The 25,169-nt window shown below is 41.0% G+C and overlaps 1 protein-coding gene across 1 annotated transcript; it reads right to left on the bottom strand.

Moving 5' to 3' along the window:
* Window positions 1-21,779: 21,779 nt before the first annotated feature.
* LOC131668263 (uncharacterized) lies at window positions 21,780-24,945 on the bottom strand. Its single transcript, XM_058942295.1, has 4 exons — window positions 23,654-24,945; window positions 23,409-23,538; window positions 23,031-23,363; window positions 21,780-22,055 (listed from the first exon to the last, which is right to left on the bottom strand). Exons 1-4 carry the CDS (start codon window positions 24,943-24,945, stop codon window positions 21,780-21,782), a joined length of 2,031 nt encoding a protein of 676 aa, XP_058798278.1.
* Window positions 24,946-25,169: the final 224 nt, after the last annotated feature.

The raw sequence follows: 25,169 nt of genomic DNA, 5'->3' as shown, positions 1-25,169 counted from the left end.
TGTCCGTTTGTGATAACGGACTTGCTTTTGTTCAAACGATCTACGTAATGGTTTTCTTTTAGGTGTTACTGGAACTGTTTCTATATCTCGTTTTAAATTCCAGCAGTAGTCTGCCATCATATTTATACCCCATGTTCCTTGATAGCGCTTTTCCATATCTTTCATGTCTTGATGACATCTCTCTCCATGCTCTTCACTGAAATCACCTAATTTTTCTGGAAAGAAATCGAGATGAGAGTCTACAAAATGCAATTTGATGTTCATATTACATCCTAAATTCTTATAGTTTTCAATCATAACACCTACTAGTTTTTTATAATTCGGACTTTTATTGTTCCCTAAAAAATACTTAGAAACTGCATGGAAGCTAGTTCATGCCGCTTTCTCTAAATTTGTCATTTGAGATGTAAAATTGGGATCATTGAAGAGCGTTCGGATCTGTGGACCATCAAAAATGCCTGCCTTTAGCTTGGCTTCACTGAGTTTGGGCATTTTTTTCACTATATATCTAAAGCAATCTCCATCTTTATCTAGAGCTCTGACAAATTGCTTCATGAAACCAAGTTTGAGATGCAGTGGAGGAATTAAAATTTTTAATGTATCTACAAGAGGCGGCTGAATGACGTTGGACGATCCAGGCTGCAGAGAATTTCTCGTTGGCCATTCCTTTTTGATGTAGTGATTTTGACGATCCCTGCTGTCAAAAAGGCACAAGAAGCAAGCGTATTTAATATTCCCGCTCTGCATCCCAAGAAGAATTCCAATGATTTTGAGGTCACCACAGATTCTCAATTGATGTTCTTTGTAATTGATTTTTTCTAAAACAATTTTCATATTTTGGTAAGATTCTTTGAGAAGTGTAGAGTGAGTTATGGGTATTGGAGCCAGTACATTCGTATTGTGGAGCAATATCTTTTTCAAACTGCGAATAGAAGAATCTATAAACAGTCTCCACTCATTCGGCTTGTAGACATTAACTTTGAAACTATTTATAAGTCCGTTGATATCATTGCAATACACCAATCCCACTGTATCATCTTTAGTAAAGAAACGTCGAAACTCTTGGTCTCTGTTCCTATAAATTGAAATCTTTACACCTTCTTCAAAAAGATTCTTTTGTTTCAGCCTTGAAGCCAAAAGTTCATGAGCTTCCTTTGAAAGTCCTAACTCTCTTCCTAAGTTCCTCAATTCATTCTGCGTAAATTTTGCAGGCTCCTTATTCCTTTCATCCTGGTTTTCGTCACTTTCACTTCCTTTGTCTGTCTCTATCTCGCTGTCACTTTCCTCTGTTTGTACTTCTTCGGTACCTATTTCTTCATTGGCCAGGACGTCTACAACAGGATTCTTGGCATTACCACTATTTTTTGAAATCAAAACAGCTGGAATTACTTTATCGGTAAAAATATATTTGATTTTTGATTTATTTTTCCTATTGTATCCGTGAGTAATGGTATTGCAGAAGAAACAGTCTTGTTTTGCTTCTGGCATATTCCATGTCACTGATACAGAGTATTCCAACTTTGAAAGGTCCTTTTTCATATAACATGTCAGCAACATTTTATGACAGCGCTGACAAACGACATGTGAAACCCAATTCTCATCTTGATTCAATATTTCTGATGAAAAACAATAACTGTATGCAGTACGCACAGCACGAGTGATATTTTTCCGGCTATATGGTGGTGCGTATGCAGCACAAACGTAACAAAAATAATTTGGTTTTTCCGAGTTGTCATGCTCATGTCTAGAGGTTCTGGATATACTTGTAGCTTTATACTTTGGTAAGGCCAATTTAGCCACCTTAACAAAGCTACGGTCGCATGATGACGACGCCTGCGGGCCCGCTTTCTCACCCTGACCAGCCGCCGATACTGGGGTTCCGACCCCCTGCATCGTAAGTTTTTCCGGTGTGTTTGCCATGACGGCATGAGCATCATGACCCAGGAACTTTGCCCGATAGCGAGACAACTCCGTTGCCCGCCGTCACCACGGGGAGGTATCCTGGATGCAAAGACATGGAAAAAACCGCTGCCAACAGATTCCAAAAAGAGATATCTAAGTCTTATTTTGGATAACCGCAACGCGACCGACAGAAGTCGGTTTAAAAAAAAAGTTACTACGTATTCGTACGTAAAATTTGCCGCTCTTTCAGAATCTGGAGTCAAAAATATTGTATCATCCGATTTGAATGATTGCCCTTAACCCTGACGTGATGGAGTCAAACGGACCCCGGATTCGGATTCAGCGACCTCAAAAACATAAAGAACATACAGTCAGATATCGGGGAAAATACTTTCATTTTTTTTTGTGGAGCTGTGTAATTCTACTTGAATAGTCAGACTTATTATTTAAAAATACTTTATAATTATTGATTGAAGGGGAATCATAATTTTGTTTGATCAAGTTACTCTGCCGATAACTTGTACATTTTATAAAGTCTACAATGTAAGATGTCGATGAAAACATTTTTGTATAACAAGAAATACTACATAAAATATCCATACTGCATGAAAAATGATTCAACTCGAATAGTCAAACTAATTATTTTACAATCCTTTATAATTATCGAGTGAAAGGGAACATAAACTTTAAACATGTTTTTAACAAGTATTAAAATTTATTTTGTTTGACAGCCTCGCTAATAATTATAAATTGTGACGGTAAACGTTTTATTAGCGCTACCAGCCCGACCATGCGGCTACCTGCGAGGCCAGCACCTACCGGTTGGGGAAAATGTAATTAGGGAATGCGGCACGAGACGAGACGAAACGCGCGTATGAAAATGAACCAGTCGAGGATTAGAATCCGCACGCTCAGCTGCAGCAGAAATTAATAAGAGTTTTTCCCGAGTTTTCTTGGAGTGACAAGACGAGCTGGTAAGGAGCGACAGGAGCTTAACCTTCGCCTGACTGGGACAAGTGCGTGCAAGTGTGCGTGAGTGCGGGGTTTCGCCATCGAGGGCGAAACCGAAAGCGTGAACCGCATGGTCACAGACGCGGACTTCCCCGAGACTTAATCACGAACTTTTTCTTTCGTTTCGTTCTCCGTGCGACTGTTAGTAAGTTAAGCTGGCGATTTTTTCGCCATTGTATTCGCGATTGTTATGATGAATTTCGCGATTGTTATGATTACTATTAAGTAACCTCTCGTATTTCATAAGAAGCGTGCATGTGTTAACTCGGCGAACACAGAGCGGCGACCGATCCGACACTGCATGTTATTGTCGCGCGCGCTTTGTAAACATAAATACGCGGGACTAATTATTTCTCTCGATAAGCATTCTTTTACGTAGTGTTCGCGAATTTCCGTAAGATGTCTCAAGCGCGTTCCGCCCTCTATCTGCGTACTTGCAATAGCCGCGTTGTTGTCGCAATACAGTGTAGCAGGACGTCTTGTCTCGCTTGTCAATCCCTCAATCACTTTTGCTATCGATATCAGCTCGACACATGCTTCGCTCATTGCTATGTATTCCGCTTGACAAGTTGACAACGAGACATACGTCTGCTTACGCGTACGCCACGATACCGCATCTCCATACATCTTTACCAAGTATCCACAAGTCGTTTTCGATCCTTTACAGTCGGCCAAGCTTGCATCCGAATATACTTGCAGCCGGTCTAACGTTCCCTTGTATGTTAAGCCATAATCTCTTGTTCCGTTTAGATAACCGAATACTCGCTCTACGAGTTTCCATTCAACTTCTGTCGGGCAGTTCATGTCTAGACTCCGAGGGGACTGGACGTGTTTATTTGATCTGTCTGAATCTTGTGTAGTGCGTGAATCGAGTTCAGGCGTGATCGACACAAACAAAAGGGTAAACATAGATAACGGCCTGATGGCCTCACAGCCGGGGGACGCTCCATCCACCCCGTCCAGCGACAAGTCCCAGGATTGGGAACTTGTCAAAGGAAAACGAGACCGAGACAGCCCAGAGCAGAACTCAATCAACAAAAAACAAAAACAAAAACAGGCTCAACTTAAGGATTATTGGCTGAGCCAATGAATCAATAAGTTTCAAATTCTACAAAAGGGTGATGAAGATAATCCCGCAGAAGCACCGAACAATAAAAGGCCTAAAGAAATAAAACCAAGCAAATCTCCTCCTATTTTTGTTTTCAATGTGGAGGACATCCGACCGCTAGAAAGCCTATTAAACAACATAGCGAAAAATTGCTTTACTTTAAAAGTATTAGGATCGAATAAAGTGAAAATACAACCACATGTGTCAGAAAAATACTTACCAATAGTAAATGCACTTAAAAACAAAAATACCCAATTTTATACCTACCAACACAAAGAAGATAAAGGTATGAAAGTTATACTAAGAGGTGTACACCCTTCAAATAACACTGATGAGATAAAAGCCGCTATAGAAGAGCACAAATTCAAAGTTATAAGCACTTATAACATCAAACATCGGGTAACGAAGATACCGTTACCTCTCTTTGCCGTTGAAATAGAACATGACTACAACTCTCAAGAAATCTATGCAGTTAATAAATTACTAAATACTATAGTCAAATTTGAACCACCAAATATAAAAAGGGATATATTACGCAATGTCAAAACTGCCAAGAATATGGACATACTAAGAACTACTGTTATAAAAGCGCAGTTTGCGTTAAATGTGCTAAACCGCATCCGACAAAAGAATGCCCAATGCGAGTGCGAAACGAGGAAAGTGTAGTCAAATATGCAAATTGTCAAGGTAATCACACTGCCAGTTACAAAGGGTGTCCAGTTCACTTGAAACTACAACAAAAATTATTCCCGAAATTGAAAAAAAAGATACTGAATAACATAGAGGTAGATAATAACACGCATAACAATTCCGATCAAAATAAAGTGAGACCAAACACTTCTTACGCCCAAGCAACAGCAAAACAAATTGTAGAGTCTGTGACAGAAAAAACAAAACAAAACAGCACGGAAGCAGTAAATACAAACACAATACAAAATAACAACAATAACAAACTCGAGCATATGATGGAGCAAATGATGCAAAGAATGGACACACTGTTAAACCTAATAACAGCACTAATCAGCAAACTAACAAAATGAATAATTTGAAAATCGTAATATGGAACGCCAATAAACTTATACAGAGGCATCAAGAATTACGGTCATTCTTAATATATCAAAACATCGACATAATGCTAATTTCGGAAACACATTTCACAAATAAAAACTACTTAACAATTCCTAACTACATAGTCTATAAAACAAATCACCCACTCAATAGAGCGCAAGGAGGTACAGCAATAATAATCAAATCAAGAATAAATCATCACGTCCACATTCAAGTCAGCGAAATCTATATACAAGCAACCAGTGTGATCATAGAGACTAAAGACTGCCCGATTTCAATAGCAGCTATTTACTGTCCTCCAAACAAAACAATAACAAAAAATAATTGGACTGAGCTCTTTCACTCACTTGGAAACCGCTTCATAGCAGCAGGCGATTACAACACTAAGCATCCGTGGTGGGGTTCGAGATCACCAACGCCATCACATAGAGGTAGAATACTTTACGAAATTCTACAAAAAAATAAATATATTCCAATCTCCACTGGAGAACCAACATACTGGCCAACAGATAAGAAAAAAAAACCGGACTTGATTGACTTCGCAATAACTAAAGGTATAAACAAAACACATATAGAAGTTCACTCTTGCTATGAACTTTCTTCAGATCACTCACCAATATTAATCATCCTAAACTCAACCGTTCAAAAAACCGTAAATAACCGCACAATAACAGACTGGGAAAAATATACACTACTCGTAGAGGAAAGAATTAAATGTAATGTACCTCTCAAAACAACCATAAACATAGAAAACAGTATACAAACATTTAACTCAATTATAACTGAAGCCATTAATAAATGTTCTACAACGGTAACGAAAAAATCATTACAGCAATTAACCTCCACAACAGTAGAAAAAAAAATTAAAGAAAAACGACTATTAAGGAAAAGGTATCAAATTACAAGATCGAGCCATGATAAAAGAAAATTTAATAAAGCGGTTAAAGAACTGAAAAAATTATTAGTAGTCGAGAAGAATGCAGAAATTCAAAAAAATCTAAGAGCACTAAGCCCAACTGAAGCTACGGATTATTCACTGTGGAAAGCAACAAAAAGGATAAATCGACCAATCTCATTCATACCGCCCATCCGTAAAAACTGTGGAACTTGGATCAGAACAGACGAGGAAAAAACAGCAATATTTGCAAATCATCTAAGCGAAGTCTACAAACCACATCAAAGAATAATCAATGAACAAGAAGAAGAAGCTCTACTGCAAGCTCATAACGTTCAAGACGGCACTCCATTCAAACCAGTCAAGTATAAAGAAGTACAACAAATAATCAATAGTTTAAACAATAAAAAAGCTCCCGGTTATGATATCATTTCAGGAAAAATGATTAAAAAACTTCCGAAAATTGCAGTTCGATATATAACAATCATTTTTAATGCATGTTTTCGCCTTTGTTACTTTCCGTCTCTATGGAAAGTAGCAGAAATTATCCTAATACCCAAACCCGGCAAAGAAACTGAATTAGTGACTGAAGTATGAATACAGACCTATCAGCCTACTACCTGTGTTATCAAAAATGTTAGAAAAAACAATACTAGCAAGATTAAATAAAATTATAACAGAAAAAAAACTAATCCCGGACCATCAATTTGGATTCAGAAACCATCATTCCACAATAGAACAAGTCAATAGAATTGTATCAGCAGCGAGAAAATCAATAGAAAAAAAACAACACTGTACAGGCATATTCCTCGATGTCCCGCAGGCCTTCGATAAAGTGTGACACAAAGGGCTCATTTAGAAATTGAAGAAACTTTTTCCAAAATGTTACAGCGATTTGCTATAATCCTACCTGCAAGATAGAACATTCCAAGTTAAGATTAATAAAAAAGTGTCAAAACGGCAAGAAATAAATGCAGGAGTACCACAGGGCAGTGTCTTAGGCCCAACGCTTTATCTACTATACACATCGGACATACCAGAGTCTCCAAATATATTAACAGCAACCTACGCAGACGATACAGCAATATTAACAACTCATCAAGAAGCAACAAAAGCGTCAGAAATATTACAAAATTACGTAAATAAACATTTTCAAAACTGGCTAAACTCATGGCGAATAGTAGTAAATGGAAGTAAATCAGTCCACACTACATTCACGCTCCGAAAAGATACGTGCCCTCCTATTATACTGAACAACAATAATATTCCGCAAAAAGACCATGTCAAATATTTAGGTATCCATTTGGATAGAAGGTTGACATGGCAAGAACACATATTCACAAAAAGGAAACAATTAGGACTAAAATGGAGAAAGATGTACTGGCTCATCGGAGTAAAATCCGAGCTAACAATAGAAAACAAACTCCTGTTATACAAAGCCGTACTCAAATCCTGTCTGGACATATGGCATCCAATTATGGGGAGCCGCTTCAAACTCGAACATCGAAATCCTCGAAAGATTTCAATCGAAAGTCCTGCGTAGTATAACAAACGCGCCGTGGTTCGTTCCAAACGAAATTATCAGAAATGACTTACAGATCCCAACAGTTAAAGCAGAAATTACAAATGTATATAAAAAATACTACACAAGACTACAAAACCATACAAATGAACTAATCGGCAAACTGCTTTCGGAGTCGATCACCAACACTAGACTAAAGAAACACAAAATAATGGTTAACAAATAAAAACAGCAGTTTCTTCAAACTACTAGACTAAGTTCGAGCACACACTGGTGTACTCGGCTGATACCATGTTATCCATTCAATTGTAATACTATTTATTTATTGTCAACAATCAAGTTGACAGATTGTAAATTGTTCTGTTAAATGAAAAAAAAAAAAAAAAACTTCTGTCGGATTTAATTGATGACGACTTAACACATTCACCGCGTACGATAAGTCCGGTCTGGTAGCGTTCGCGAGATACAACAAAGAGCCGATGATTTCGCGATATTTCGTTGGTTCTATCGCGTTTTCTTTCTGTGGTTCCGTTTCTCTTTCGCGTCGTTCTCGATTTAGGACTTGATTCGACACCATAGGTGTTCGTTTCTGATGAGTTTCGTTATATCCGAACTTTCGTAATATTTTATTAATAAACTTTCTTTGGTGCAGTCTCATCGTTTTTTCTTTTTCATCTCTTTCTATTGTTATTCCCAAGTACTCCTTAGGTGTTCCTAAATCTTTCATGTTAAATCTATTTTGCATCTTTTGTTTTATTTCGTTCATCTTGTTTTCGTCGTTTCCTACCATAAGCACGTCATCTACGTACAAGATGATTATTATCATTACGTTCGCGTCCTTATATACAAACATGCACGGGTCCGAATCCTCAGCTTTGAATCCAAAACTCGTCAATGCTTCTGCAAACGTTTCGTACCATATTTTTGGACTCGTTTTTAAACCGTACAACGCTTTTTCTAACTTAAGTACTAGTTTAAGTTTTTCTTCGCTTGAAAAGGGCATTCCGTCTGGTATTTCAATATATACTTCGTCGTTTATTTTGCTGTTTAGAAACGCGTTTTTAACATCTAGTTGATACATTATAAAGTTGTTCTTATTCGCGAATACCATCACGGCCCTAATAAGCGGTAATCGCGATACCGGCGCATAAGTTTCGCGTAGATTATAGAAATTCTTATCTTTGAATCCTCGAAATACTATACGCGCTTTCTTAAGACCTTCAGTCTTGGTTTTAAATATCCATCTTGAATCGAATAAATTAGGTTTCCGTCCTTTACTGTCGACCTTGGGTCTCGGTACTATTTTATATACTTTGTTCTCGTTCAGCGATTTTAATTCTTCTTCCACTGCTCGTTCCCATTCAAGTCTATCGACACTACTCATCGCCTGTTTGTATGTCGTCGGATCGTTATTTATTTTAGCTAGAAGTGCATAGTATAGCTCGTCGCTCTCTTCATTTTCGTCGGTTTCTGTCAAAGTGAGCAAGGCTGTATTAATCCTTTTCGGTCTACCGCGCTTTCGTTTTCCTACTTTCGTTTGGTTTACTCCCTCCGTTTCGGTTCTCTCTTTATCCTTTTCGATTTCGTTTTTCTCTCCCTCCGTTACTATGCTTTTCTCTTCATCGAATTTCAACTCTTCATGTTGCTCATTCGCTTTCTTATACACTTTTCCATATGTCAATCTTTCAGCAAATCGAATATTTCTGCTTTTGCACATTTTCTTTTTTATCGGGTCATACAGAATGTAGCCGGTACGCATGTAACCCACGTATATAGTTTTAATCGTTACTTTGACGAATTTCCTTGTAGGGTCGGTTGTGATGTAAGCTACACAGCCGAATCGTTTAATTTGATTGATGTCTACGTTGCAATTTGGAGCAAACAGTTTGATAGGAGCTTTAAAATCTAGCGTTTTATGTGGAGTTAGATTATACACGTATGTCATTGCGCCCAAAGCCACATTCCACATAACAGTCGGTAGTCCTGAATCTAACAACGCAGAGCATATTTTTCTTTTTATCGTTTGATTAAATCTTTCTGCAACTCCATTATGCTGAGGAGTGCCTAGACAAACAACTAGCAATTCTGCTACGAATTCTTTTAATACGTCTATCGTTCTTTTACCCGTGTATTCTGTACCTTGATCGCATTGTAAGTAACAAAACTTCGAGTCTTCTCTTCGCAAGTTTCTCGCCGAGAATAGTCCGAAGTCCCTTAGACATTCCGGTACTTGGTTCTTATGTTTTATTGGATACGTTCCTGCATATCGCGAGTTGCTATCTATAAATGACGCGATATACTGATAACCCTTTGGATGCGACGCTGGCGAGATGCGTCCCATTAGGTCTGCGTGTATTCGCAACAATGGTTTGTTTTCGCGGTGTCTTACCTTTCTAAATGGAAGTTTCTTTAATTTTAATTGTATACATGTTTCACATTCTTTAATGCTTTCGTCAATTTCGTTAACTTTTAGGTTTTTAATTTCGGGATATTCTACACTTAATTTTCGGATATAATCGGCAGATGCATGGCCCATTCTTATGTGCCAGATTTTAGCAGTGCTGATTTTATCCATTTTTACAAACTCATTAAGTTCGGTACTTATATTTGTCGGGTCCCAATCCTTTTCTAAACTTTCTATGTGTCTATCACGAATCGTGGTTAGCAAATCTTTGGATTTATTCATTTTAACTGTTCGTTTGATTAACTTTTCTTTGATCGGTTGTACTTCGGGTTGATTTTTGTTTGTCTCAGCTTTGCTTCTTGTTACCATATTCGCATAAGTACGCATTTCGCTCGTTTTATCCTCGTTTTCGTTCAGTGTTCGGTTTTCATTCCTTACTTTTCCGATTTCTATAATCCAAAATGGGCGCTTATATTTTCCGGACAAGAATGTTTGTTCTGTTTTCGGATCGTAAATATCAATCGTTTTTCCTTCTAAGTGAATATTTAATCCGCGGTCTACAAATTTTCTCAGCGACATTAAATTAGTAGCTAAATTTTTCGCGTAAATTACATTATTCAGATATATCATTTTTCCTTCCGAGTTTAATCCTTTCACTACTCCCTTTCCTTCATATTTCAAACGAGCGCCCGGCGATTTGTTCGCGCAATAAATGAAACCGTGTTTGTCTTTATCGAGTGTGGTAAAACTTAGTCAATCGCTACTCATGTGATCAGACGCTCCCGTGTCCGCGATGTATTTGTCGATCGTTACATCTCTGTTCTCGTGTTCATTGTCGCTTTCGTCGGAATTTGACACATCGTTCTGTGTAGTTTCCTCGCCTTCTGCCAAGTTACACTTTACTTTATTGTAATTATTCTTTAACCTTTTGACTGTACCTCGCTTGCGCTCATCTTGATGCCTCGACTTGTCTCTTGGTCTTTCATATTTTCGTGGAGCAGGTTCGTCTCTTGGTCTCTTGTGCACTTGTTTGTGCTTGTCTCCTTCTGCTTTTCTTTTTAATCCTTTCGAGCGACATTCGTTGGCCTCGTGCGTGCCTATTTTTAGGCAGTTGTAGCACAGGAATTTGCCAGGGCTAGGGCAGTTTTCTTGTGTATGTCCTTCGCCACCATATCCATAGCATGTGAGTCTGCCGGTCGTTGCTTTCGTCGCGACGTGATTTGCTTTGGGTGGTTGTGTTACGCTTAACGGTCCAACCTGTAATATTAATCGTTTTAGTTCCATGTAACTTAATTTTTCTCCTCTCGTCATTTCGTTTATGCAATCGGCTGTCGCTATAGATGGTATATATTTCTTAACTGCTTGATAGATTAAATTCTTTTTGTCTTTATCAGGATATTCTTTTACATTCGCTTGATTTTCATATTGTTTAACATAGTCTTCAAATCTCGAGCAGAGTTGAACTATGTTTTCTTTGGCAGGGTTGAACTTTATGTTAATTAGTCTCTTATAAGTGTCGTGTTCAGTCATTCCCGTTTCTGACATTTTGATTTGTTTGATCTCTTCAATTACTTTTCTCGGATCGTTATGTCGAGTACTCTAATTTCATCGTCTTGTAATTTACCCGGATTGGTGTTATTGCGTTTTGCATCGTCCTTCTCTAATATATAAAAGAGTTTTCGAGCTTTCAATTCTGTATACAGTAATCTTTCAAATACATCATATCGCGTATCTTTCTTCAGACAGTATTTCCGATTCGTTCCGCCGTCCGAGTTTGTTAATTCTACACTCACTCTGCTCAAATCGTTCGTGTTTGTTAATCCGTCAGATCTAGTAAATTTATCTCGAAGATCTTTGCCGATTTTATCAGTTAGAATTCTTGTTAGTTCGTTTAAATTTTTACATACGTGTGGATCGTCTCCTCTTTCGTCATTCGTTCGGTTATGTGTTGAATCGAATGTGTTTACCTGATCATCATTGTCGTTCCTTCCTCCTCTGTTCTCCGATGAAATTCGCCGAACAGTGCTACATGCCATTGGCATCCTTCTCCTGTCAGACAACCCTCCGATCGTGGAGTCCAAAGTCACCGCGTCCTGGCTTTCTTCGTGCGGTGTAGCTGTCGGCGGTGGTCTTGATCCTTCATTTTGCTCAACTTAGTTCTCCGTGTTGGTTGTCTATTGCATTGGTGCCGTCGGTCCAATCATGACCGTGAACAGCGTGTCCAGCTTGCCACACAGCGTGTTCACGGCGTTCGTGTTAGATCGTATTGCCTCTCGTATGTCCTTTGATTCTGTCATCAATTCGTCTACTCGTTCTCTCAAATAGGACAAGTTGGTCGTTACTCCTTCGTTTCTGCCTCGGATGAGAATCCTCTTTGGATCCTTCATCCCTTCTAGACGTCCAATAAGCCAGCCTGTCTCAATTTGTGTGAGGGTGGATTCATCTGTAAACATTCGTGTCTTATTAATGGAGGAATTGGTGCTGCAAGAGAGTTACAGTACAATTTGTAAGTGCCTGCAACAGGTGTCTGCTCCTGCAGTCAGTACAACTTGAGTGCATTCGCTTTCACCCTAGGACTGTGAATGTAAATATTGTCACGCACAGCTGTGACTTACACTCGTAGAACCCTCCAAACGAGTGAACTCTCATCCTTCAGAGGGAACTCTCTATGACCGGTCGGTGTCATTATTTTCAATATCTGTGAAAATACTGACTCGTATGAATACTCTTTTGGCTGAGAGTATTCCATTCGCATTCGTTTCGTTAATACAAATTTTATTCTTACTGATTACGATAAATTCCATGTTTGTAAACGATACAACCAGTCCCATCTTTCTCGGGTTCATCATAATGTATGCCCCTTCGTTCGGGTGTGCATTCGTTTGATCAAGGTGTCGAATAATCTTGATTCTGATGGTATCCATCATGTCTGTAAATTTCCATTTCAATTAATGTCATTCTATTTCAATGAATTCACGCGCTGTAGTTTCGCGCTTTCTTATAGGTTACGTGTGCATATATGCCCGTCTCAACATATATAGTTTGCGTCATCCTTTACTGTCGAGCGCTCTCTCGCTCGCACACGTCATTCGTATATGTATGTACGTATACATCGCTCCATCTCGCTCGTTCAACACGTCTGCGTGCGCTCGCTTTCTTTCCTTCTTTTCTTGTTTGAGCCTGCGTGTGGAGTTTTGGTGCGAATCAACAGGTTCTACGCCGCTGTTCCCGCGTGATTATCGCCATTTTGATTTTTCGCGCATTTCCTAATTTTCGTTTCGTAGAATTCATTTCTTTCCTTTTCTTATTTTTTATCGATTCTCGGTCGTTGTCTAGTCAATTTTTGTTATTTATATTTCTTTTTCAATTTTCGATTTATTTTTGAATTTTTAATTTTTATTTTTATTTACTCGCGTTCGCGTAATTATCTTAATTCTATTACTTACGCATCGAAGAATTTAATCTACTCGTCGACTCTTCTCCCATGGTTTTTTATGTTCTTTCGTTCGTTCTTCTTTCTTTCTTCTTTGTTCTTTCTTTCGCCTTCGTTCTTTCTTGTTTGTTCTTTCTTTCGCCTTCGTTCTTTCTTCTTTGTTCTTTCTTTCGCCTTCGTTATTTCTTCTTTGTTCTTTCTTTCACCTTCGTTCTTTCTCACTTTTCATTTTTTACTCGCGATTTCACTTTGTTCTCACTTGCGCAGCGGAAGCGTGCTGGGCTCATAACCTGTTGTTATAGGTGTTAAATAAATGAACGTATTTGTGATTGTAAATCTAAAGCAGAGTTTTATTGGTATAAATTATTAAGTCGTCTATACGTCCGAACTGCAGCTCTGACAAACAAGGTGTGTGTGCCGGCCGGCAAAGCTTACGCTAGAGCTCTCGGAACAGAAAAAGTGGGAGGGGACAAGCGTCAGAGCGCAACAAGAGCAGGGGTGCGCCACCTCTCTGCCAACACATACAATTTTGCTCGCGTTTTTTTACACACAAAACACACACCACCGCGAAAGCCCTGTATGGGCTCATCACATTGACGATCGCTTGCGTAGAGTACACGCGCTGGCTGAACGTGATCAGCAGATTTCGATATTCGCAGATTTTGCGAGCTGAACGTATTTCAGCAGGCCACGTCGGAGCTCCGCACGCTTTGCGAAGTAATCGACTACTGCCGACAGAACCGGCCAAGCACAACGTGCTCAAGATGGCGGCGGCTACACCGGAAGGTGCTGCCACGCTTTAGGACTCGGCGCACACTCACGCACACATACACACGTACATTGCCCGCGCAGGCGCAATTAAGAAAAAACGGTAATTAGCTAAATGTTGCGATGCAACATCTACAATATGCTATACCTTAACGGAATAATCAACGCGACCTAATGCAAAGAAACTCATAAAGTAGCCGGCGAGCGATCGCTTGGCTACCTAATAGTTCACGCGGCCGCATATCACTGCGAGAGAGAGAATAACCAGAAGAAAGAGCTAAACTGGTCTTTATTTTCTCCTTGATGATCCGCTCGATGATACGGCAGGCCAACTTTCCGGCATTTTGTTGTTGTTTATAGTTGTCGTCGCTGCAGGTGGTGCGCGCTTTGACGAAGACCAGGGCGTGGGGCCGCTAAGGATGGAAGGCAGCCAACCTCTTCTTCGCAGGGAATAATGGCAGCGCGAGCTAATTTCTTGGTCGACTGATCTCGATTGATGACTGACGTAGAGTGAAATGAATGACGCCACGCAATACTCCTGCGTGGGCAGTGACCTCTCTCTTGCAAACTATTTCTGCTCAGCCGATTTTTAGGCAACGTGCGATGAAGCGCTAATTGGTCGCGCATCGCCCGCCTGCCTAATAACCGCTAGCGTGCACTCACGTGAGGGCTCTCGCTCTCTCTCTCTCTCTCTCTCTTTCTTCAACTGCAATATCTTCTTATGTTTTTCCTTCTGTAACGCTCTCTCTCGCTCTCCTTATGCTATCTTAGCCGGGCCTGCTATTTTTTGCGGCTGAAAAAGAGGTACAGTATTAGGCACATAGAGAAATTGCGGCCAATACTGACCACTGAGCCTTACCGAGGATAAAGGGGGGAGGCAGAGGGACCGACGAGATATAAGCAACAGCCTATTCTTGTCACACATTGAAAGAAAAAAACACGTAATATTACACTTACCAGTGAAAAGAAGAAAAATATTTTAAAGTTATGTTAGGAAATATTCACCGGTCAGTTGGTATAGATGAATTAAAAACTGCCATAGAAGAACATGGATATAAAGTATTAAGTTTTCATAATATAGACATCGCATCACAAAACTACCATTGCCGTTTTTGGGCCCTCGTTCACTGCCCAGTCATATAGAGAGGGCCTATTGAATTTGATCTCAGAAAAGTGGTTCCGTATAATTAGGAATTCAGTTTGACTTGTTAAACCAAGACTTTTCCCACAGGGTATACGTATCCAGCCATCCTGGAAATATGTTCCGTCCGTACGGACTACCCCAATTTCACTAAATTTGCTACTCTACTGGACAATATCTTGGTTTTATATATCTAGATTATCATAACTTTATATATTTCTTACATTTTAAGCTTTCAACTGTATTCCATTTTATATATACATAAATTCAGAATTTTATTGTATATATAAAATCATATTATTGAATTAGCACATTAATTCTTAATATTATTTCACAAAAAGAGTCCATATGATTGGAAATAAAAAATTCAAACTACGGATATTCCATCAATTCATATCACTTCATATTACTTTGAAAAATTGTATATTACTATGATTCTAATTAATACAAAAAACAAGTAGTTTGAAAAATATTAATAGTATCAAATAAATAATGTTCATCGCAAACATGGCAAATAACTCATTTTTTTTTCATATTAAATCATTGACTGCATATTAGTATGAGAAATTGTCCATATTCTCAAGGTACTAATAACAAAAAGTAATCTGATTGTACTTATAATTTTATTAGTTCATATCAATTCAATGGTAAAGAAAGTATATTGTTTCATCATATAGAATGTGAGGATAGTTGATCCATTAAATAAAAGGGAATTTTTCAAGTAAATTTAAAAAATCAATTGTGAGCTGCTATCGTTATTATTAATTATACTACTATTTTTTTTCAAGTAAATTTGAAAAATAATTTGTAAGTTGCTACCATTTTTTATTATTTATACTACTATTTTGTACGGTCATTATAAATGATAACAATATTTAACTAAAACTCACTTAATTTCTTAATTAATGTTTTAATGTTTATAATCAAATGGCAAATCATAATAACTCATGTTTAAAATTATTTTCATATTAAAATCTTTGACTGCATATTAATTTGAGAAATTTTCCATATTCTCAAGGTTCTAATTACAAAAAGTAATCAGAATGTACTTATAATTTTATTAATTCATATCAATTCAGTGGTAAAGAAAGTATATTGTTTCATCATATAGAATGTGAGGATAGTTGATCCATTAAATTAAAATGTAAGGGAATTTTTCAAGTAAATTTAAGAAATAATTTGAGAGCTACTATCGTTATTATTATTTATACTACTATTTTTTTTCAAGTAAATTTGAAAAATAATTTCTAAGCTGCTACCATTATTATTATTTATATTAATATTTTGTACAGTCATTATAAATGATAACAATATTTAACTAAAACCTCCTTAATTTCTAATTTAATGTTTATAATCAAATGGCAAATATACCTCAATAAATGTCGATCACCGAAAAAAAAGGGAAGCTCTTTCTATTTGTGGGATTGGAAAAAAACAAAACATAAAAGTATAGGATATAATAGTTAAAGATAAATACTGTAAAATAAAAATTTACATATTATCTTTATTATAGTAAGTTAGACTATAGTAACTATTGAGTTATGAATTGTTTAGATTTGTTACCGTATAATATTTAGATGTATTACATACCATTTTCACACCATTACAATATAAGGAAAAAAAAACAGTCAAAAATATAATAAAAAATCAAATCTGATCGTCAAAATATATGCAAGCTTATATTTATTTTTTTATTATTCTATAGCCTATAATGTTTCTTGATATGAAAATTAGTTATAATATAATTAAAAATATATCGATACCCTAAATTTTACTTCAATATTATTATTTTAACATTTCTCTTTGAGATTTTTACATGTACAATGAATGAAAAAAACGTTATTATACAAAATTGATTGTATATATGCAAATTTTACCTTAACATTGTATACATAATAAATTATAATTTATCGAAATTCAACATGCATTCCAACAAGTAAAAAAATAAATCCTGAGAAAATGAAATAACATTGAACAAATACATGTTTCATCAATAAAAAATATAATGATAAAAGGAATGTCAGAACGAGGGCCCTATGCGAAAAGTAAAACGTTTCGCTTTTGCGATTTTTTACAGTTGAAATTGAACATGATTATAAAAGCCAGGAAATTTATAAAGTAATTATATACATATATAAAGTACAAATTCGGGTCACCGAACCTTAAAAGAGAAATTAAAGAAAGGCATATAAAAACTATTGTTACTAAAGTGCGGGGTGTGTGAAATGTGAACAACACCAAACAAAAGAATGTTCATTTAAACAAAAAAATAAAATACGTAACATATGCAAATTTCAAATGACATCACACGGCAAACTAAAAGATGCCCAGTTCCTAAGCAATTACAGCAAGAACTATTTCCTGGACTAAGAGAAACAACATTAAATAAAAATATTATTAAAGTTCATCAAAATTCAAATTCCAATTTAAATGTCAACAGAGTCAGATAAAGCATAACATACGCATACGTAATATCAAAACAAAACGATTAGAGTAAGACAGAAATATTGAAACAAAAAGTTTTTCAAGCAGAGAGCTAAGTAGACATGCTAATGAATTAAATACAAATAACAAATTTGAACATATGATGGAGCAACTGATCCAAGCACTGAATACTATGTGAAATCTTTTAACTGTACTAGTAAACAAATTAGCATAATGAGCAGTCTAAAACTCGCTATCTGGAACGCAAACGGTCTTATGCAGAGGCACATTGAATTAAAAGCATTTTTAATCCATGAAAGTATAGATATCATGTTGATATCAGAAAAACACATCACAAGTAAAACTATCTTAATATACCAAACTACACTGTACATAAAACCAGCTCAATAAAGCAGACGAAGATACTGCGATTATAATAAAAATAAAAATAAACCATTACGTCCACACTTACACTAGTGAAATCTATTTACAAGCAACCAGTATAATCATCAAGGATAAAGATGAACCGATAACAATATCAGCTGCTTACTGTCCTTCAAACAAAATGATTACAAAAGAAAACTGAACTGAATATTTCAAGACACTTGAAAATCACGTTATAGTAGTAGGCGATTATAATTCGAAACATCCGTGGTGGTGATCGAGATCATCAACTCTCATATACTCGTACAGAGACAGAATACTCTATAAAATACTACAAAAAAAAACATTCCGATATCCATCGGAGAACTCGCCTACAGCTATAAACAATCTTCAGGATTTGACTAACTTTGCTATAGTAACTGGTATAAATAAAAATTATTTTTAATTGTTATTATGATTAGATTTATCATCAGATCATTCGCCAGTACTAATTACTATACACCACGAAGTACTTAATAAAGTAAACAATAACATAAAAGGCGATTGTAAAAAATATGCTCTTTACATAGAGGAACGCATAAAGTACAACGTTCCTCTTAAAACAGTTAACAATATAGAAAGCAGCATCAATTCACTCAACGTCAATCTAACTGAAACTATTAACAAATTCTCTTTTACAATAAATAGCAATAAAACACAGCAAATCATATCCACTAAAATAACCCAAAAAATCAAAGAAAAAATATTATTAAGATAACTAGATGGAGTTAAGACAAAAAAAGAGTAAAAATGCATCTAAAAATCTGAACAAAATGTTTTACAAAGAAAAAAATACAAACGCTGAATTATTTTAGATTACTGTGTGCTTCAGCAACATCTCATGGAAAGCAGCAGATCGTTATGGAAAGCTACAAAACTTCTTAAAAGTCTAACGGTTCTATCTATAAGCTCTTCTCTTCTTTTCACTGGATTACTGCAACTCGCTAAACTCATGAATCTACATATATCAATTAGTATATTAAACGGCGCCACCTCTCATATTTTATGATTGTATTAGTGCTAGAGTCAAATTTCATGACCATATAAGGAGCATGACGTCACTCTACTTATAGATATAGATACGATAATTATTGTTGTTTAATTTGTAATGCGTCACATTACAAGACTTTTCCTGATTGTTGCATTATCTGCAACACCTCAGGAAAGCCATTCCCGTCCCTTGCCGCCCCGTAACCAGTTGCATAAAATGTAAAAACAAACGCGCACTAAAATAAAAAATTAACCCTTTTCATGCCCAAATACCACAACCGGAGGTATTGACGAAATAAGCTCGACGAACGCGATCTGACGGACACTCAAAAGAAAAAAAAAAAGAGCGCACGACTCACGACCACGTGTTGCCGACTGGAAAAAGAAAAACGGAAAACTTCACTGGGTAATGCAACGGAAATGCATGTTGATGACACATGCAGATCCGTTACACTCCCAGGCACCAACACCAACACTCACAGAGCACTGACACACCTGGGGCGAGAAGAAATTCGCCGATGAAGTGGCAGCCGGCAATCAGATGTGTCGGGCTGCCGAACACCATCGGCGACATCCTGAGCGCCACACACACTCACAACGGTGACCACACTGGAGCACCCCAGGAGGCGTTCCAACGACCGTTACGGGAACACGAGGTGTACACGCGAGAGACCGAGCGGCCATTTTGAAGCGCCGAAATGAACTGAGCATGAGCGAGCGAGACCTACTGAGAGCGAGCGAGACCTACTGAGAGCGAGCGAGACAGACTGAGACAGAGCGAGCGAGACAGAGCAGGAGAGATAAACTAAATAAGAGCGAGCGAGACAGACTGAGAGCGAGCGAGCGAGACAGAGCGAGCGAAATAGACCAATGATAAAATATTCGGAGTGCGCTACCGATATCCGAATTAGCATACCGATCAATAATAACATTTCTTCTCGGAAAGAGGAGAAGAAAAGCGATCTTTGACCGCGAAAAGCCGATTCTCGTCCATTTTGCCGTCGTTCTTTTGAGCCAGAAGGAGTACTGGTGTCCGATACTTTTGTCCCGCAGGATTAATTGCGCTAACCACTATTCTTTCATGCTAATTTCGTTCGCCGAATCTCAGCAAGGAAAACCGTAAGTAGGCAAAGTGCCACTCATTATTATTAATCGCGGAGTGCGGGAGTGGAATTTTCGGTGTAGTAGGTTGTCGCGACGCGTGGATCCGTCGATACCGGTGCCTACTAATTCGTGCTGACCTTTCTGCCATTTCGTAGAATCGAACGTGAGTATTAAGATCCGACGAAGAAAACCAGTGATTAGTTGATTCGCGCTGACCTTTCGCTAGTAGTAATTTATCGTGGATATTGGGAGTATGCGAATTAAAATTCGAGATTTAGTTATTCGTGTTGACCTTTCGTCAAGATTAGAACCAAATTATTAGCTATTGCGAGTGTTAGGATCAGACGAAAGAAAAACAGTGATTATTTAATTCGCGCTGACCTTTCGGCAATAGTTATTGCGGATGTAGGCTTAGTCGCATAAAATCATTGATCCTATTAGTCGCGCTGACCTGTCCGCCATTTCGCAGAATCGAACGTGAGTGTTAGGATCTGACAAAGAAAAAGAAAGTAGTTAAATTATTCGCGCTGACCTTTCGCCAAAATAGTAATTTATTGCGAATATTGGAAGTGGACGAATTGAAACCTGTGAATTAATTATTTGCCCTGATTCTTCCGCCATTTTCGTCAAATAAAGACTGACCGGAAGAATATTAGTTTCGATTATTTCGTGTCCTTGCTATTTCACATAATTATACAGAATCATACTGATCCTTGATGCGCAGAAGGTGAAGAATAAGGCGGAGGCTGTTTCAATTAATTTATTGGACTTTACTTAAAATCTGATTACACTTTAAGTGCATTTTAATACACTCTGGGATGCTCTTGAACGGCTGTCCGTCGAGGCGCTGAGATCAAGATTGACTGGCAAAAACTGGCCCCTGGCGGGAGAGGTCACTCTCGCACGCTCCCTGTCGGCCCCCTCTGAGGCGTCAGTAATCGGCCTTACCGCTCACCGGTAGGAGCAGGGCGCTGGGTGCGCGCTTGTTCCAAACATCCCGCTTGCCTCGTTCCGGGAACGACTTCATTTGATGAGGCTGCTGCTGTCGACGAGCTGGAAGTGTCCTGGGTGGGTAGCCGAACGACCTTGACAATCGGTCGAGTATACTCGCCGGTGACGATTTTAACGGTGACCGCTCTCACAAGGCCATCTGATCTAGGCATGGTGGCCGTCACGCGGCCAAGAGGCCATCGACCGTCCGATCGAAGCAGAGTGGGGTCGAGGAGGATGACAAAATCTCCGACTTCGAGATTGGGCTGAGGAGATTTCCAATTTGGCCTCTGGCGTAGTGTGTTCAGATATTCCCGACTCCAGCGGGCCCAGAAGTGACTTCTCATGGCCTGGACGAGCTCCCAATGACTTGCTCTATCTAGGGACTGGCCGGCGCTGCTGGTCTGAGGATAAGAGGTGGCTGAAGTCCCGATGAGGAAGTGACTAGGAGTGAGGGCCTCGATGTCATCGAGGTCACCAGCGGGTGGAACGAGAGGGCGGCTGCTCAGAGTAGCTTCAATGGAAACCAGAAGAGTGGTGAGCTCCTCGTAAGTGAGACGGCGAGGAGAAGCCACCCGCATCAAGTGTTTCTTCATCTACTTGACGCCGGCCTCCCACAGGCCCCCGAAGTTCGGTGCCGAGGGCGGAATGAATTTCCACGAAGTTTCGTCCTTGGCGAGTTCGCCCTCGACGACGCCCCAGTCGATTTCGGTCTCTCGGAGCAGACGTCTCAGCTCCAAGGCAGCTCCTCGAAAGTTGGTGCCATTGTCGCTCCAAACTTCAGCTGGTGTCCCACGCCTCCCGACAAACCGAGTGAAAGCTTCTAGAAAACTGGCGCTAGTGAGGTTGCTGACGAGCTCCAGGTGCACTGCCTTTGTGCAGAGGCACACAAATAGTGCAACGTAACCTTTCAACGTGGCAGCGCCTCTCCCTTTGTTGCGGCACATGGAGAGCGGCCCAGCGTAGTCAACCTCGCACTTGGAGAATGGTCAAGCGAGGGTGACTCTGGCCGGTGGTAGAGCGGCCATTTGTTGGGAGGCAGGGCGTGCAGTCAGTCGAACACACAGTGTGCAGTGGTGTATGAGCCTCTTGATGCGGTCCCGGGCTCCGGTGATCCAAGCTCGTTGGAGGGCGCTAGAGTAGGTCGCTCGGAAGCCCCCGTGAAGGCAGCGCTCGTGGGCCCAGCGGATAACGAGCTGAGCGAAGACGGACTTCCCGTGGAGTAGCATTGGGTGTCGCTCGTCGAAAGGCAGAGGCGACCGAGCGGGCCGCCCTCCAACTTGAACTGCCCCGTCGCCATCCATGAAAGGCTCCAGCGACTTGAGTTGGTGGCATTCATGCAGGGATGCCACCTTGCAGGTCCGTTTCGGTGGTGATCTTCATCTAAGCTGCGAGGAGGCATGGTGACGTGGTCGCGAGAGGGACTGTTTCCTCCTCCTTGGGCCACTCGCTAGTCGGACGAGGGAGCCAGGCGGGACCTTTCCACCAGAGAGGGTGGTGAGCCAGCTGGGTGGTGTCTGTCCCGCGCTGTCTCCCCCCCGGCCGCGCACGCGTCGGATCCATGCGTAGCCCGCGCTCTCTCCATCCCGCTCGCTCTCCCGCATGACGATCCTGGCAACGGATCGTCGCCTCGTCGGCCGCCTCCAGCTCCGCCAATGCCCGTTCGCCGCACCTCAAACAGAGAAAATGTAGGCATGAGAGTGTATACAAATACACCCTCAGCCCGGGCGCAACGAACGGACGAGAGAGAGACAAAGGAGAAGCCGGCAAGCCGAAATTCTCCGTCACAAGTTGTCAATGAGGTCATGATCGACTGGGCTATCCGAGCGAAGCCAGTGAAGAGCCACCTGGGAGTTGCTCCACAGGTGGCAGCTCGTTAGTGGAACGGAGAGGGTGGCTGTGGCGTTCCTTAAGAGCTGCGCCGCGATGAGCGTGGCTCTCAGCTCCAGGCGTGGGATCGTCATTCTGGCGCGCTTTTCGGAAGCCGGCATAAGGCTCTTAATTGAAGTCGGCTTGGACTTGGCGCCGATGATGATTGTGAATCCCCGCCCGCCGTCCTCGGCCGCTCGACAGTAGACCACGGCGGCTAAGGCTCGGTGACTTGCATCTGAGAATGCGTGGAGCTGGAGCTCCTGACCGGGGAAGTGGCTAATCCAGCAGCTGATGGTAAGTCCCATCGTCTCGTGGATATTCGTCCGAAATGCGAGCCACTTGTCGGTTCAAACCTTGGACAGATCCTCGTCCCAATTAAGCTTGGCTCGCCACATGTCCTGGATGAGGAGCTTGGCCACTAGAGTAAGCGGTGTGAGCCAGCCGACGGGGTCAAAGATCCCGGCAAGTTCTGCTAGTGCTGTCCTTTTGGTGAGCCGGGAGATGTCTCGGGGTTTCCGGGGCCGAATTTGAAATTGTCCTCCACCGGGTCCCAGGCCACGCCGAGCTCTCGGACCGGTCCCTCGGTAGACAGCTGTACCCAGCTGGGCCGGAGTCAATCGTCGGGGGGATCTCCTCGAGGAGAGCAGGATTGTTCGCTACCCATTTGTGCAGATGGAACCCGCCCGCAGCGAGGAGGCCGATGAGTTGATCTCTGATATTTCCGGTCGTGTCTAGATCGTGGCCGCCGCTCAAGAAGTCGTCCATGTAAAGATCTTGCTGCAAAACCTCTCGCGCAAGCGGGAACTTCTCGCCCTCGTCGTCGCTCAGCTGTTTCATCGTACGTAGCACCAAATAGGGTGCACAGGCGGTGCCGTAGGTGACCGTGCGTAGGGCGTAGTGCTGCAGCGGCAGGCCGGCGGTGGGGCTCCAGACGATGTGCTGAAGGTGGATGTCTCGGTCGTCTATGAGCACTTGACGGAACATCTTCTGCACGTCTGCGCAGAAGACGTATCGGTGCCTCCTCCAGCGGGTTAGTATGGTGGAGATGTGCCCTAGCAGTTTTGGGCCGGCATGGAGGGTATCCTTGAGGCTGACTCCGGAAGAGGTGGCTCGAGAGGCGTTGAACACTACCCTGAGCTTGGGGCCGCTGTCGCTACGCTGCCAGATGCCGTGGTGCGGCACGTAGTAGACGGTGCTTCTGTTCTCCTGAAATTCCGACTCCGTGAGTAATCTCATGTGGCCCAGACGAACGTACTCCTCCATGAACTCCTGGTAACTCTCGAGCAGCGTTAGATCGGCGAGCGAGCGAGCGAGTAGGCTGTCGCCGAGCAGGGCGGCGCGTTCGAGTTTCAGCGGCAGCCGAACAACGTATCGTCCGCTTGTCTCGCGACGAACGCCTCGCGCGTAGATCGCTTCGCACTCTTGGTCAGCCGTGGAGATCCTCCTCGCGAGCGGCACCTCCTCGAGATCCCAGAAGCGCTGGACCAATGTGAGCAGTTCTTCGTGGCTCAGATCGCTCGTGGCGCAAGCTGAGACGGCGTGCGTCTGGATGCTTTGATGAGCGTCACTTGCCTGTTTGGAGTGAGCGGAGCCCATCACGGTCCAGCCGAACGACGTGTTCTGAGCGACGAGCTGTCCGAATCTCCTCGTGCCGGTTCTAGTGATGTGGTGGTAGATGTCTGCCCCTATCACGACGTCGATCCGGCCTGGTCGGTGGAAGGTCGGGTCTGCGAGTAGGAGCTTACGCTTGAGCAGAAACAGTTTTGGGCCGGGCATTGCCGAAGGAGTAATGATACCGAAAGAGCGCAGAACAAAGGCTCCCGTCTTGATCGGAGAGTCGCCGGAAGGCTCGATGATGTAGATTGTCGCCCGATGTCTGGCTGAGTCCATCGCTGGACTGGTAACCCCGGTAATGCTGGCGTTCGTGCGGCGGAGTTGGCATCCGAGTCTGCGGATGAGATCGAAACTTACGAGGGTGTCCTCTGAGCATGGATCTAAGAGCGCTCAGGCAAGCTGTCTTCTTTCCCCGGCGGTTGCGATCACGACGCTCTCAGGAAGCTCGATTATAATCCGCTTAGCAAAAACATGGATGATGCACATAGTGCTCCATATGG

This window comes from Phymastichus coffea, unplaced genomic scaffold (assembly GCF_024137745.1).
Source record: "Phymastichus coffea isolate CEN01 unplaced genomic scaffold, Cenicafe_Pcof_1.1 PCOF00006, whole genome shotgun sequence".
In the NCBI taxonomy this organism is placed as follows: domain Eukaryota; kingdom Metazoa; phylum Arthropoda; class Insecta; order Hymenoptera; family Eulophidae; genus Phymastichus; species Phymastichus coffea.
This window is presented reverse-complemented; position numbering and strand designations above follow the sequence as displayed.